At 42.3% G+C, this 16153-nt stretch overlaps 1 protein-coding gene across 9 annotated transcripts in view; it reads right to left on the bottom strand.

Annotated features, from left to right (window-relative positions):
* Positions 1-16153, bottom strand: part of Slc20a2 (solute carrier family 20 member 2) — a 92247-nt gene that overhangs the window by 36685 nt on the left and 39409 nt on the right. For 3 of the 9 annotated variants that reach the window (XM_010617079.3, XM_010617077.3, XM_033765344.1), the window contains 3 exons: positions 13726-13840; positions 8042-8149; positions 724-1275 (listed from right to left, as the gene is read on the bottom strand). In XM_010617079.3, the coding sequence (XP_010615381.1) occupies positions 724-1012 (289 nt within the window). In that variant the 5' untranslated portion in view covers positions 1013-1275; positions 8042-8149; positions 13726-13840. The remainder of the gene's footprint in view (positions 1-723; positions 1276-8041; positions 8150-13725; positions 13841-16153) is intronic. The other 6 variants (XM_010617084.3, XM_010617083.3, XM_010617085.3 and 3 more) reach the window with 3 other exon arrangements.

Genomic DNA, 16153 nt, shown 5'->3' with positions numbered 1-16153 from the left:
AAAAAAAAAAAAAAAAAAAAAAAAAAAGGATTGCAAATAATACAGAAGACCAAAATTCCCTGAAACATACGCACTTCATTAAGATTCAGTTAGTAACCGCTCTAGAGCTTAAACTGAGAACACAGAAGGTTAATGCATAAATACTGGGGGTTACTTGTTTTTTGGTGTTGAATATTTGTGCATGCTAACTATGTGTGAATTCTGCAATCTAGCCCAGTAAATATCATTTTTTGGTTTTGTTTTGTTTGTAGCACTGGGGATCAAACTCAGGTCCTGGAGTATCTAGGCAGGTACTCTAGGATTGAGCTATTCCTCCTGGCCCCTAAATAATGTTTTTTCACATCCATATTTTCAAAACACTGCATTTTAAACAGATGAAAAATCTTTAAAAAATATAAATCAACTTTCAAGGAAATTTCCAAGCACATTCATATACATTACTTCTCAAATAGCTTTTAATTAAAACCAAGAGCTATTTTACAAGCACTTTTTTCTGTACTTGGTGAGCAGCATTAACTTAGCCACAATTTTGATCACCAAGATTGCTAGAACTTGAAAAACAGTTTCCTTGATATATAAAATATTAAGAAGCCCAAAAAAATACAGAAAGCAAAAATCAAATATCAAATATGAAACATCAAACCAGTTTTTAAAGGTGAAAACAAAAATCGCATTTTGGTGCGGTGGGTGCGGCTCCCCTTGGTGCAGACAACAGCCACTCACCAACCATGGCGCTAACCTCCCCGGCCATCAGTGTGTCCACCGTCTCGTTGTACAGGTTCACGTCAATGATCCCTTTCCGTATAGTCTCTCCTACTTTGGCTCCCAACAACACAGAGCCGGTGGTTTCAAATATTGAAGCCAAAATGCACGCTTGCCTCAAGGTCACCACGCCAGAGCCCACAGCAGTCCCAAACGAGTTGGCCACATCATTTGCACCAACAGAAAACGCCAAGATGAAAGCTATAATAAAACCCAAAATGACCATCCACAAATATTCTTCCATGGCCATCTTGGAAAATGGGCCCTGGGTGCTTTTCTTTCACAGAATATGTCAAATAAACAAAGCTTGAAGTTATAAGCTTCGTAAGGCCGAAAGTTCTTGTAAACAGCGAGCCTGCTCTGGAAAGTGCTGGACAGTGTTAGCGCCTGAACAAACTGCTAACTGCTGGCTTTCAAACTACTGTCAGGACAGTTCATTTGGTTGTGTTCCGTCAGCAGTAAAACACATTCCATATTTTTTCTCCCAGTCTGGGAAAGCTGTGATTTTTCCTCCTGTAACAAGAAAGAAAACAAAAGAAATCAATTACCCCGAGCAACCTATAACAGTCTGTTCTTTCAGAAATGAATGTTTTAAGCCTGCTAATGGGCTCTTACTTGGGCATGTGACAGATATAACCCTAAAGTAATTCAAGAAGATTATAACTAGGCTAACCCCCCAGTGAAAAACTAAAACCTGAAAAACAAAGCCGGCTTCTAGACTGAGTGAGGTTGAATCATGCTTAAGTTAATAATTACAGACTAACGGTAAGCCTCGTAGGCGAAGTTTTTATGCAATTTGAAAGACATATTGGGCCGCTATTTAGAAAGGAGCGATAGTCTGAAGTGAACGAAAGATCAAGAAATGAGGCGGTAAAGTTCCGTGGTGTTCAAACATGAGGGATCTGCTTCGTTCCTCGGAACACTGCCAGCCGGGTGTGACAGCGAAAGACGTGTGCAAACGAGCACTTCCTGTCAAGAGCGCACCACCCTGTGCCTCCCACACAGTGCAGGAGCTCCAGCACCTGGTCGCTCAGCCAGAGGGTGAAGAAGGTCGAAGGTCAGAAGGGAAGGGCCTCAGAGGACGATGGTGCAGGCTGAAGGAGACAGCAGTCCTGTTGAGGCAGGGACAGGCCTCAGCAGGAGGAAGAGCTGTGGCCTCAGGCCTCGCTGACCCTTGCTAGCCCACGGACCTCGGCTCCTAACCAACTCTCAGCACACACTGTGACCTCGGGGACTCTTGTAACTGAGGGTCCTTCTACCAGAAAAGTCTTCTCGGCAGCTACACTCACTCCTCACTGCATGCAGGTCTCTGCTCAAACGTCACCTCCAGAGGAGGTCTTCCCTGACTTAGGAAAGGGCAGCCCCTTCCCGGGCCAGCCAGCACCCCTCTCGGGCAGCTTTTTCTTCTACTTATCCCCTGGCTCACTCACGGACTCACTCACTCACTCTTGCTGGTCTCTGCTTTCTCACTAGAACACATCTGCTGTCCAATCTCCGCTATGTAGACTACTATGCAGCATGGAGTAAGACCTCATCAGGCTGTTGAGTAAATAAAGAAAAATGCTATTAAACAAAAGGAGAGAAGTCTCACTTATTCTTTCTTCAAGGAAGGAGAGAAGATAGCACAAGATACATTTGTGCTATAATAATGTCACTAAAAACTTTGTTCATAATGCTAACTGAACTAAACTGACAAATTAGGCTCGCCTAAAATGTCACATAGAATACTTTGATCAGGCCACACTATGGTATTTAGGAAAAAGTGGGCCACAAAATTTTACATACATTGTGATTATGGTGATGTTAGTAATGCACATTAAAAAGATCAGAAGGTGTCTGGAGTTGTAGCTCAGTGGTATGGTTCCTGCCTAGCATGTGAAAGACTCTGGGTAAAATGTCCAGCATTGCAAAAACAAGCAAGCAAGCAAACAAAAGCCACCACCAACAGAAATTCAGAACATAATATACTAAAACTGTAACAGAGGTTGAGTCTGAGTGATGTGAATATTTTTCCTTTCCTCTCGAAACTGTATGCTGTTTTTATGGGTTTTTGTTTTGTTTTTTTGTTTTTCTTTGGTACCGGGGATTGAACTCGGGTCCTTGCACTTGTTTTTATGTTTTTAAAATGAAAACAATAAATAACAAACAAGTCAACAGACATTTTGAGTGCCATGTATTATGCAATGTTATAGACATACAATTAAATAGAAACTGTACACTAACAGGCCTTATCACTTTCCAAGGTTTTTAGCCCATGCCATTCTGAAGATTCACATGCCAAGTGAAACAAATAAAAAGACCACTCTAAAGGCAACAGGTAACATTCTACCTAAAGAGGATTTTATTAATATGATGGGCACATTAAATCTATAAATGAAAAGAAGAATAAAAATATTTGGGGCCAATGTTATTTAAAAGTATAAAGCAATTCTTGATGAAATCTTGTTTGCCAGGGTAGGCTGCCAGCAGGGCAAACAGGAACAACATTCGGCAAATGTTTATGAGAAACTTTCTTTGTGCCAGTCACTGGGAATACAATGATGAGTAAAAGTGATGTGGGCTTGGCCTATCTGGGGCTTACACCCAGGGAAGAAAACAGACGGCAATCAGATGACCGCGAAAGCGTGTGGCTCTGCGCTGGTGACAAGTGTTAAAGGCGAGAGACAGTGTCACGAGAACAGAGATTGGGCTAGGACCTCTTCTGAGAGAACAAGACAACCCTCCTTGCAGTCTAAGGCCGGTGGGACTGAACCCTGAGCCAGGGGAGGCATTGCGCTTCGGAAGGGTAAGAGACTGGGGGCCACAAGGGAGGCTGCAACGAAAACCAGGAGCCCAGACAGCTCAGGGCTACCAATGAACAACGTGGCACCAACAAAAGGTCCACTCAGAGAGAGGTGCTGATGCGATCAGACTCAGTCTCCTTAAGAGACCGTCCTGGCTGCAATGAGGAGATGGCTACCAAGAAGGCAAGCATGCATGTAGGGAGGAGACTACGAGCCTCCTTGTAGGCTCAGGCAGGAGATGAGGCCAGAGTGATGACAAAGGAAGATGAAGGGGAAGAAAGGACTTCAGAGGGGTACGCGTCAGTGGTGGAATCCCACACGGAGAGATGACGGTTTATACATGGGGCTGAGAGAGAACAGGATTTATGACATGGACCTAGGAAACTGGAATGAAAAATAACACAGTGGATTTTTTTTTCTCTCCTTTGAGTTGTATGCAGGTTTGATCACAGGCTCTATTCTGGACACATTGCACTTAGTGGTAAATCACAAGGGCGGAAGAGAAGAGCAGCTGGCAGGTGTGTACCAGAGCAGCCGAGCCCTTTGGCCAGCTTTGCCTTGGGAGTTATTAGTCATCTTTATGCTACCTTTGGCACCACTTCCGCCTAGAGATTCCCTCTCCTACTCAGGCAGTCTTTCATGCTTATATCCACAATTGTGTCTGGGCTCTTTAATATGGCTTTTCTACTTTGCATCACCCTAAGCCAGTGACAATGAACCTTTTGGCCCTTTCAGTGATAACTAACAGCCCATTCTGTGCTGTAGGTTCGCCCACCACTGCATCAGCCTAAATGTGAGAAGCGTCAGGCTGAGGAGAAAGGCTTGCCAGATGATTTCTACCTTTTCTCAAATGCACACTGTGTCAAGACCTATCTTTTAATCAACATCTGGCTTCCTCCCTTTTCCATTAATATGTATCAAAATAAGATGCTTAAATAATAACACAATCTGCCACACAACCCCCGGAAAAATGCTGCTGAAATGGAGCCCTTGGCAGGTCAGACAATGCTGTGCACAAGGCCAAAGTGTTAACCTGCCATTAACATAGAAAGGAAAATGCAGGGTGGCTGAAGTCTGCTCAGATCTGACCTATGACAGTGCTGACTGTTTGAAAGCAGGATTTTGAAGAATTATACCTTTAACTGGTGGGGAATTATAGAATCATTTAATAAATGATGTTTAGACAATGCATCAGTAATTGTCTGTAAGGAAAAAAAGTTAGATCCCTACCTCACACCAAAACAAAAATTCAAATGTAAAAAAACAGAACTGAAAAGAGAGAAACAAAAAAGAAAGATGAAACCCAAGAAAATGTCTTCTTAATGTTGGGATGGGGAGCCTAGACATGACATAAAGACAGTTAATGAAGGGAACCAGCACATGGGAGTCCATAAAAATCATGTACATGGGATACAGAGGTCTCGAGTGTGGACAGCGCTTGTGGAAATGCCCTCTCTCTCCCACAGTGAGGACTCTAACAAGGAGGCAGTGCACAGAATGTCCCGCTAATGCCTTAGTCCTTCCAAACTCCCCTACAAGGGCTTTTCTGAGAAATGTCAACATTACTGCATCAAAACACGAAGGAGGGTTAGAACAAGCGTCTTAACTCTTTCTTTCCCCTACTACGAAAACCTCCTAAATATGGCTGGGACTCACAGTAATGAGTGCTACAAGATATCCAAGTTTCCAACGCCACAGGAATCTCAGTTTTCAACTCCTAGAGGTGGCACTGAAGGGTTTTGTAAGTTCCATCCCCAAACCTGTGCTATTATCAAGACTCTGCCTTTCTCTACCAGCACCAGGCAACACTTGCGATTCTGAACCGAAGTCTCACTTTCGGGACTGCCTCTCCTCACCCTGTCCCTTCTCCTCTGCAGCAGACGCATTGCTTCACTGGGGCCAGGTAGGGAACCACAGCCCTTTTGAGTTAACTGCTACAGATGCTCTATTTGTGCTTATGTATTTGTTTGTTCTCATGGTGCTGGGATCAAACATAGGGCCTCCTGCGTGCCAGGCAGATGCTCTGCCCCTGAGCTCGCCCACTCCCACGTTCCCTCTCTATAGCTTCTTCCGTGGGCATCCGCTGCCCCTCTGCCCAGTGTTCCCTCACCACACTAGAAACGTGAGTTTTCAAGTAAAAGTACAAACGTTCTCAGATTGCTTCTAGACATATGTACACACTGTTCAAAAGGGGGGTGCTGCAGAATCGGGGCCCTTGACACATTCATGTGAGGATATTTGGTGGGCGGGGCCTGACTGGCAGTTCTAAAGACCAGCCCTCGGCCAGCTTCCTTTCTGCTATGTTTGCTCCCAGATTTCACAGACTGTACACAAGACACATGGTCCCCTGAGAAAAGGTCCTGCATTCAGAGGGCCTTTTTCTTTTCTTTTTTCTTTTCCTTTGTTTGGTACCGGGGATAGAACTTAGGACTTTGCACTTGTGAGGCAGATGTGGAACCACTGAGCTAAATCCCTGGTCCTTACAGTTTAAAATTTTGAAATGTAATTGCTCACTCATGATAGAATTGAGGCTCATGTTTTCATAACAGTGACAAACACTGAAAGAGCTCTGACACTTGGCATAACCACCCTGAGACAGCACATTCCCAAATACGCAGAGGTTACTCGGACCAAGACAGAAGTGAGGAAGAAAGCAAGGAAGGAGGGGAGGAGAAAGGAGGAGGAGGACAGGAGGGAGGGAGAAAAGTGAAGAAACTTACGCCAGAAGGAAGATAGGACAGTTACGCCAAACGTCAGGTCACATTTGGAGTGCAGGGTCACAGACAAAAGGATAGCACAGAAACAGAAAGGAGGTGAGTGTACTCGATGGGGACACAGAGTGCAAGAATGAAAGTCAAACACATCCAGCGGGAGAGTCAGGCCTGAAAGTGCAAAAGGGACGCAGGCTGTGGCTGTAACTTCTCCTTTTGTCTTTAGGCTGAAAGAGGGATGTCTGTCTGTCCTGCATGGAGAAGGGCGGAGGGTCACAGTCCCGGTCCCTTCCTGTCCCTCCAGCTACTGGGCCACACCACGCTGGGCAAGCCCCCTAACCAGCTGATAAGTGGGGATACTGGTGCATAGCCACTGGCTATGTGCAAACTAGGGGTGGTAACCTTGTGACGACTGTCATTCTGCAAGTGGATGCTGAGGACACATGCACTTTTTAGGGCTACTGTAAGGATCAAACTGAACTATGTAAAAATGTTTTGTAAGTTGCAGTAAACCTCAAGTAACTGGAAGTTATTGGTCTCACCGCCAACAGGCTGACACAGGACTGTGTCACAGACACACAGGAAACATAGCACGGCCCCGAATCCTCCTAGAAGGGTCGTGCTCAGTTCTATCCTCTGCTTCTCTAATGGCCCTGACCATGTACCTGGCCATGCCCCTGACCCTGTTCTTCCTCCGTGTACAGACTGGCTTCGCCTTTGGTTAAGAGGGACACATACTCTGAGGGACAGGCACTGTTTTGAGGAGTGGAGAAAGAAGACGTAGAGATAAGACACACGAAGAGGTGCCAGGAAAGATCACTTCAAATGGTAAAGCCCCACGGGCAGTTTGGCAGTTTCTCATAAAGTGAAGCATACGCTGAGCCCGTCACCTAGCCATCTCATCCTGGGCTGTATTCACCCCAAAGAAATGAACTTTCCATGATAAAAGTAATCTTCCTACTGCAAATATGTACTAATAAAAAACCAAAAACATTTGCTTACACGGGAAGCTTTTTTCTGTATCTTGAGCATGGTGGTAGTTATACTACTGTCCATGGCTATCAAAACTCATGAAACTGTATACTTACAACTGGTAAACTTTATTATATATTTTACCTCAAAAGTGATTAGAAAATAGTGCTAGTAAAAAAACAGGTAAATTCACTTTTGCTGTTTTTCCTTTCCTCTATTGTGAGCACTGCCCTCTTGCCAAGCCCCTATAATTTATACAGGCAAAGAAAGAACTTTGTGAGGATAATGTTATGTGAAATCATTCAGACCCACAAGCTTACATATCACATGGTTTCTCTTATATGAGAAACACAAAGTATAAATAAATTAAAGACCAAAGAAAAGACAGATAATAGCAAATAGGGGAGATAGATACTTTGCAAATGAGAAGGGGACCAAGACATGGAGGAAGGGGTTGGGAGAAGGGGAAGTAAAGAGAATTTCAATGTGCTATATGCATGGACCATCTCATGACGGAGGTAACAAATTACTGCATACTGCAAACATGTATTAAAAAATTAGTTCTCTTATTCAATGAAAAAGGAAACCTCCCACTGAGATACAGTAAGGCAGCCAGTCCAACTGAACAGTATGGGCTCCAAGACAGGTCAGCACACCGTGTTTAAACAGCAGCACTGAGAAGCAAAGAGCAAACACAGGTCAATTAAGGGAGGCAGTGATGTACTACGACAAACACGAAATTCCACAGGAGCAGATTCAGGACGTAACTCTGGACACGAGAGCAAGAGACCTCTGCCTGGTCAAGATACTGACCTTCTCTGAATCAAAGACTTTTCCACAGGGACAAGAAAAGTCAGGCTTCCTTGTGAAGACAAATCTTCAACATGGCTTCCAGAGGGGGAGATCTATTCATCAACATTTCTATTTAGGGAAAACAGAAGCATTAGCTGGAAATCACTCCCAGGGGGAATCAGACTGCAGATATTGAAGCCTGGACTTTTGGACAATTCATATACCACAAACTTCAGGAAGTCAATGAGAGAAAGCCTGAATATGAACACTTGTAAAAAAAGTATCAGCTCAGTCTGCAATGCCAATGTAACTTGAAAATGAGTATACAAGACTATCTATAATTATCTGCAGTGTAATGAAATGTCCTGTAATGTGACCACCCATAAATACAATTAGAAATGATTTAAACAGTTCTAAGAAGCAGTATTTATCTTCACATAGGAAATAGTTCTTGAAAACTTGCCAGGCTAAGTTGCATGCATGGTGAATCCAAAAATTGTTCTAGAATAGGGAATACCCAGGTAGATATGGGTGTTCCCTATGTCATTAATGTCAGAAGTTCAGGAATACAAGCAAGTATTATGAAATGTGACAGATGTACAAAGATTGTAGGGTCATTTTATAATCACACAAAAGAGGAAATCAGCTAAATCTCCTTGGATAGAGGGACTGGCTAAGAAAACACTTGCAACTCCTAAAGATGAAATATTACCTACTCCCTAAAAGGATGCAACTTGAGGTTATTTCATCACATTAGCTTCCTAAAACTCTTCTAAAATCTACAAATGAAAGGACACTTAAAACAATTAGGACCAGACTACTAAATATGCTTCCTGTAGTTTTCTTTAATAAACAATGAGTTTACCATGAATCTATCTGCGTTTTCAGCCTGGGGTTCTCAGGACATTTTTTTCAGGCTTTCTAACTATAATACAAGATGTAAGAGGGATCTAATACTCCTGCCTGTCTGTTTTTCACTTGTAAGAATGTCCTGTTCTGGAAGCAGAGTATGTTGCCACACAGTCTCCACCTGGCTCTGTGTCTTTTACAATGCAGTGCACAGCCTCCCTGAGGCCTACACCCAGGCACAATGGACCTGATCCCCGGACCCTTCCTCCTCTTCCCTTTGTTCCTCTGAGGTCTGGCCATCAGCACTGAACTAAGAAAATGTCCTCACGGTGCCAAGAACTTTGCAGGCCTCTTTACTGAAATAGTAGAGGCTAATGCTTAGAAGAGGCAACCTATAATTATTCTTTAATTCCTGTTTCAGTTCTCAAAATTAAAGAACCATAGAACATCCAAGTTTGCGGGGGATTGCAGAAGCCATCTAGCCCAGTTCTGAGCATTTTAAAGACGGCGCTGTCATAAGTGGAAGTTAAAATAACGAGTCTTTAGCCACACTGTCTAGTACACTTAGTCAACACCGTGGTAGGAGGAACTCAAGGAAAACAGCAGAAGGGGATGAGCAAGTGATGTTCCGGTGTGGCATTCATCGGGTCTCTCTGATGACACCAGGTCCCGTTCTGGGAGCTGAGACTCCGTCCTGGCTTCAGCGAGGGGTGAGCTGGGAGAGACCCGGTGTAAGGACAGAGTGATGAAGCGATTACAGGGCATGCTGCAGAGCCTTAGGGAGCTGTCAAGACCAGACCGTATCTTCTAGTCCTGTCCAACTCCAGTATTTTACACCAACCAGAGACCACAGGTTTGGGAAGAGGCAGTTTAGCTTGGAACTGGGAACCGCAGAATTGTCCTGTGGAGACAGCGGGTAGATATCTCTGACCCGTCCTTAAGCAGTGCAATTGCTGGCCTTCATGAATTTATGAAACATGAACAAACTTATTTTCGTGCTCCTTACAGTATCCACTTCAGAGGGCGACAGGGCCAGGCCTCCGGCACCTTCTCCAGGCCTCAGGCCTGCCGCATTCCCTCTCCAGCCTGCATTCTTCTCCTTCTGACATTTACATTTCTTTCCAGCTCAGAAAGCTTTTGTGTTATTTAGATATTTTCCACATAGCTTTTGCTTTCTCAGGACATCATTATATAAATCTATTAAGTGAATACATTTTAAAGGATAAAGAAAAAAACAGCAAAAAGTAATTAATTAAAATGAGATAAAGTTCAAAGAGTTAGGGTGATTTGGCCTGACGAATACAGGATTTAGAAGGTACACATAACTACAAAGAGAGTTTCTTGTTTTGTTTTTCGAGCGATGTAGCTAGCTCAGCAGTGCTGTGCCTGCCTAGAAAGTGCAAGGTCCTGAGTTCAATCCCCGGCACAAATAAATAAATAAATAAAAGCCGAACACCAAAGAACGCAAGGGCCGTTTTCTCAGAGATAGAGTGGAATCGGAAGGACTATGTGGTGGGCTCCTGTCACCATGTTTTTATTTACTATTTTCATTTTAAATTTATAATTCAGTGATCCATGAAAACATTATCATAAGAAAATACAAAGGTCACTAAAGACATACAGTGAATGTTTAAATGAAATATTATTACACAAAAAGACACACTGCTACTGATCCTTCTCAAATATCCCCTTCCTTCAAATACTCTTATCCCATGGTTCGTGCCACACTCTGCAGCAGTTCTGGAAGTCCTCTTTTGTGGATGTCTTCATGAGGTGGAATAAAATGTACCCTGAATACTGCTGCCAAGAGCCATCGACGCAAAGGCCAGCTCATACATCACGGTGGCCTCATCCACTCTGTTCACGAGATTTGGTACTGTGAGACTTCTGGATCTTCCCCACGTAAAATCATCAAAACAGGTAAATAAATGTTCTGAACCCATTCAAGACATCAAGGCAGCCACGACAGTGCAACAAAATACATTCATGAAACAGTACTTCACAAACTGCTTTAAGGAGTGGCAGGAACAATGGGCTAAGCGTGTCCGCAGTGGGGGAGGGTTTTGAAGGGGATTAGCGGCAACATGTCACTTATTGTAATAACTTTTAAACTGGGAGGAAAAGGGAAAGGACTTTAACTGCTTGGACTGCTCAATGAAGTCAGTGACCAGGAAAGTGTGGGGTCACCTGTAATAGAGGTTTTCAAGTCAGCTTAGCACCCTGCCTGAGTGCTACGTATGGTGCTGCTTGAAAGGGAGAGACAAGAATGAACAACTGGGCTTTAGAAAATTTATTCCCACTCTAATAAAACAGAGAGGCTTCTTAACATTTCCTCCTCTCTCTATGCATTAGGGACAGATTCCCCCGGGGCTCTAGTTTTTTCTTTTTCAATGATAACCAAAAACAGATTGATTTTCATGACCAAATCACTTAACATATGAAACTTGTATCAGCTGGCAAACCTAGGATCACTGGTTCCAGTTTTGTGCCCTCCCATGTTGGCTGCTGGACCAGTTCCAAGAGCTATATTAGGGAAATACTTTCCTTTCAGCCACAGTTTAAAATGGAACCATGGATGTAAATAGATATCTTGGTTCTTACATATTTATGTGCTAATTTTGTTCTAGTTATTTCTGAGGTTCAACAAGAATAGGGTTGGTACTTACAAAACTTTGATTCCTGATATGATCACGGTTTTATTTTCATTAATGCAAAAGTAATATAAAGAGTTAATAAGTGATCATTTTAACTATTTTCATGCTCAACTTACACTCCCTATTTTTTTTTCTCATTCCAGAGATTCTTAAGCAATAGTCTGTAAGCAGCAGAGAAAGCAAGAGAGGTCCAATAATTATGAAGTAGATTTAGCCACCTCTTCTTGTCATGTAGGAATGTCTGTCCAAGTTTCAGAAGTACTTCATCAGAAGCCTGGAAATGACTCAAGTACACCAATAATCTGCCAAATTAGCAGTGTAAACAGGCTAAACAGGACAATAAATTCACAGAATTACTCATGATTGGTTAAGTCAGATAGCAACTGAGTAGCTCTTTATTGCTTCAAAAGGCACTAGACTGAAATCATTTCCTAAATTAAGAAATGACAAACATTTGTTTGATGTTACCTTCAAAGAACCATGGAAAGAGCAGCTGAAAAAATATGAGATAAAGAGATAAAATGGTTGATATGATTTCCTTGAAAGCCATTTCTCCATTTGGAGAGGAATGAGAGCACCTGAGTCCTTAGGGTACTCACACAGTGGTGGGGTGGTAGTGGGGCTCAGCTTGCATACACATGGTCCTGGGTTCCACCCAAGAAGAGGAAGGGTGGGAGGGACGGGATGACAGAGAGAGAAAGAGGGGTCCCTATGGCCTGTTTATCCTTTAGATAACTCAGAGCGAGGGAAGATGCTCCAAGGTAACTATAAGGACCTTATAATAAGTAACAAGTACAAGGTGCAAAAGACATGAATAATTATTTGGTCTTTTATCGTTACCTGCTTAATTGCTAGTACCAGAGCTTCTGCACGTTGTGTGTGTAGGGGGGGTGTTCAAATCACTGCCTCAAGCTTCCTTTCAGCACAGTTTACTTCCTTTAGTATTTTTTGTAGGGCAGGAGTATTAGCAATGGATTATCTCGGTTTTTATTCAGTTGGGAATGTTTCCATCTTGCCTTTACTTTTCGAAGATAGCTTTGCTGGATTTGGGATCTTTCAGCAGCTTCACTACATTATCTTGCTGCCTCCTGGCCACAGGTTTCTGAAGACAGCAGTAAACTTTACTGGAGTTCCACTGTACATGACAGTCACTTCTCTCTTGCTGCTTGCAAGCTTTTCTCTTCTCTTTCAGTCTTCTGACAATGTGGGTATTTATGTGTTTATCTTAATTGGAGTTTATCACACTTCTTGGATATATGGCATTTTTCATCAAATTTGAAAAGTTAAAATATTCTCTAAATACGTTATCATTTACAATATTAATTATTTGCAAATTTAAAGTTTCTTTTCTGCTGCTTTCTTCTTCCCTTCTTCCTCTGGTGCAATCAATGGTGACACACATACCTCTGTGGCTCTGTTCCTTTTCGTCATTCTTCCCTTTTGTTGATTTGCAGGCTACATAATCTCCACTGCTCTACCATCAAGTTTACTGAGTCTTCTGCTAACTCAAATTCACTGCTGAGCCTCTCTAATGAGCTTTTCACTTTGGTTACTGTATTTTTCAAATCCTAAATTTTCTTTTTCCTTCAAATTTTAAGATGCACAAAAAATAAAATTCGCCATCTTAACAATATTTAAATGAACAGTTGCATTAAATGCATTCACACTGTTGCACGATCATTACCACTATCCACCTACATCTCTTTGAGTAGAATAATACAGCATTGTCCTTTTTTTGATGAGTTTATTTTGCTTAGCGTGATGTCTACAGGATTCGCTGATGTCGTACTATGTGTGAAACTTTCCTTCCTTTTAAAAACTGAATATTTAATTACATATATGTGTGTGTATAGATGTGTGAGTGACTGTACATATGCACCACAGTCTGTTCATCCACTCAGCCATCAATGGACACTTGGGTCGCTTCACTTCCTGGTTACTGAGAACAATATTGCTATGAACATGGTATACGATTTATTGTTTTGAATATATACACAGAAGTAGAATTGCTAGATCACCTGGTAGCTCCGCTTTTAATTGTTTGAGAAATTGCCACACTGTTTCCCACAGTAGCCTCACCCTTCAACATTTCCACCAACAATATAGAGACCTCCAACATCTCCACATCCTTGGCAACATCTGCGATTTTCTATCATTTCCGTATCTATAGTAATTATTCTAATGGGAGGAAGGAGGCGATACCTTGTCACTTTGATTTCCATTTCCACAGTGATATATGATGTTGAACATCCTGCCACACGCTTGTTGGCCATTAGCGTATCATATCCGGAGATGTATCTATTCAAGTCCTTCACACCTTTTAAAAGCAGGGATTTTTATTTTATTATCATTGAACTATAGGAGCTCTTTATATATTCCAGATGCCAACCTCTCATCAGATACATGATTTGCAGATATGCTCTCCCATTTTTTGTACGCTACTGTGTCCTCTGGTATACACAAGTTTTTTAAAAAATAAATTTTACTTTATCCCATTTTCCCCTACACCCCTCCTTTCCCTATGTATAAAAGCTTTGTTTCCATTTTTCCTTCCTTTTCTAGACCCTTCCTTCCCTTCTCCCTCCCTCCTCCCTTGTTCCCCTTCCCATTTGAACATTTTCTTCCCATTTCCCAGCATCTATTATACATTTTAGTCTTTATTTCCACTTTTGGTTTCTCACACCAGAGAAACAATGAGATTTCTAAACATGTGCATTTGATTTATTTCACTTAAGAGTGTGGTCTCAAGGTCTATTCATTTAGCTATAAATGCCTGAAGCTCACCCTTCATTATGGCAGAATAGTACTCCACTGTATAAAAAACCAAAATCTTCTTTATCCACTCGTTGACTGGCATTTGGGCCGTGTCCAAGATTTAGCTATCACAAACTGTGCCGCTATAAACATGGGTGTGCATGTATTGTTGTGGTGTGATGCTTTTAAGTCTTTAGGGAAGATATCAAGAAGGGGAATAGCTGGGTCAAATGGAACCGCTGGTTTTAGTTTTCTGAGGAATCTTCACACTGATTTCCACAGTGGTGGCACCAGTCTGCACTCCCACCAATAGTGGAGAAGGCTTCCTTTCTCCCCACAGCCCCACCAGTATTCGTTATTGGTTGCTTCATAGCAGCCATCCTTTCTGGGGTGAGGTGGAATCTTAGCGCTGTTTTAATTTGCATTTCATGAATGACCAGTGACGTGGAACATTTTCCCTATATTTATTTGCTGTTTCTAATTCTTCATATGAGGAGTGTCTTTTCAATTCAGATGCCCATTTATGGACTGGGTCTTTAAATTTGGGGGTCTGATTTTTTAAAGCAGAACCTTTAAATTCTGGCATAATTCAATATTTTGTTGCGGATGCTTTTGGTGTCATATCTCCATTTGGTTCTTATTAAAATAATTTATATTTCTTTATGAATATCCTGTGTTGGACAAGTCACTGCCACCCTACCTTCTTTTAATCCCTTGAGCATAGCTTCCTTCCTCTTTTTTTTTTGGTACCAGGGATAGAAATCAGGTCCTTGAGCTTACAAGGCAGGCAGAGGAACCACGGAGCCAAATCCCCGGCCCCAGTTTCCTTACTCTTTAAACACATAGCTAATTAAAAATCATCTGCAAAGTCCAACAGCTGGGTCCCTCAAAGTGTCTCTCTTGCCTCCCCCAGACCTTGAGTAATCAGTTCCTTTGTGCCTTTCATATAGATTTGGATACTGATGTTGAAAACTGGCTACTTTAGATAATGTACTGACTACAGTAGCTCTGGTTATCGATACCCCTGCTACCCAGAACACCGATGCTGTTACTCGTTTGCTTTGTGTATTTGGCTGAACTGATTTTGTGATGTTCCTTTCCCCTGCAGTGTGCAGATGCTAATGCTCCTGTTCAGATTTCTCACCCAGTTTCATGTTTCATAGCCTGGCTTGCTGGGGATGAACCTTGGGCAGCACGAGCTGCATCTTAGCAAAAGTTTTATTCTCAGTGGTGCTGTTTCATTTTTGCCAGGGCTGTGTGGCTTGGAGGTCACCTTCACAGCCCAGGGGCAATGGGGCTCGGGGTGACTGCACACGGGTAGGGCTGGGCATTTTGGGGGGAGTTAGAATTATTCTGTATCTTGTCTGTGATGGTCATAAAAATCTGTGTATGTGCAATTCACACATACATGTGAAAATGTGTAATTAAAAGTGACAACTATTTGCCTGTGGAAATCCTTCTACACCTATACTGTGCTTCCACAGCTGGCGCCAGCCTGCTCACTGGCATTCTTAAAAGTTAACTACGTAGTAATTAGGGGGAAGGCAGAAAATCAAATCTTTCTTGTTAAGAAAATAAAATATTTCTCTTCCTTCTCAGAGCACAATAAAAAAAGCTTTAAAAAGTCATTCTAATACAGTACTTAAGAGTGATATGATGACAATGTCAAGCTTTCATACCTGACCAAGCAAAGTTTCTTCTAGATGAGGCTTTGAGTCTCTCTCTTCAAGGAAAAATTCTGGGTTTATTTCATTGTTACTGACAATTCTGACAGAGCCAGAAGACACTAGAACTTAAGGGACAGGGAAACCCAGGCAAATGGCACAATCAGGCCTAACAGAAAGAGGCATGAGGCTGGCAGCTCTCCTCCAAGTCC

Source organism: Fukomys damarensis, unplaced genomic scaffold (genome assembly GCF_012274545.1).
Source record: "Fukomys damarensis isolate Sample0158 unplaced genomic scaffold, DMR_v1.0_HiC HiC_scaffold_18, whole genome shotgun sequence".
NCBI classification, from domain to species: Eukaryota; Metazoa; Chordata; class Mammalia; order Rodentia; family Bathyergidae; genus Fukomys; species Fukomys damarensis.
Note: the sequence above shows the minus strand (reverse complement) of the source record. Positions and strands in the feature narration are given on the sequence as shown.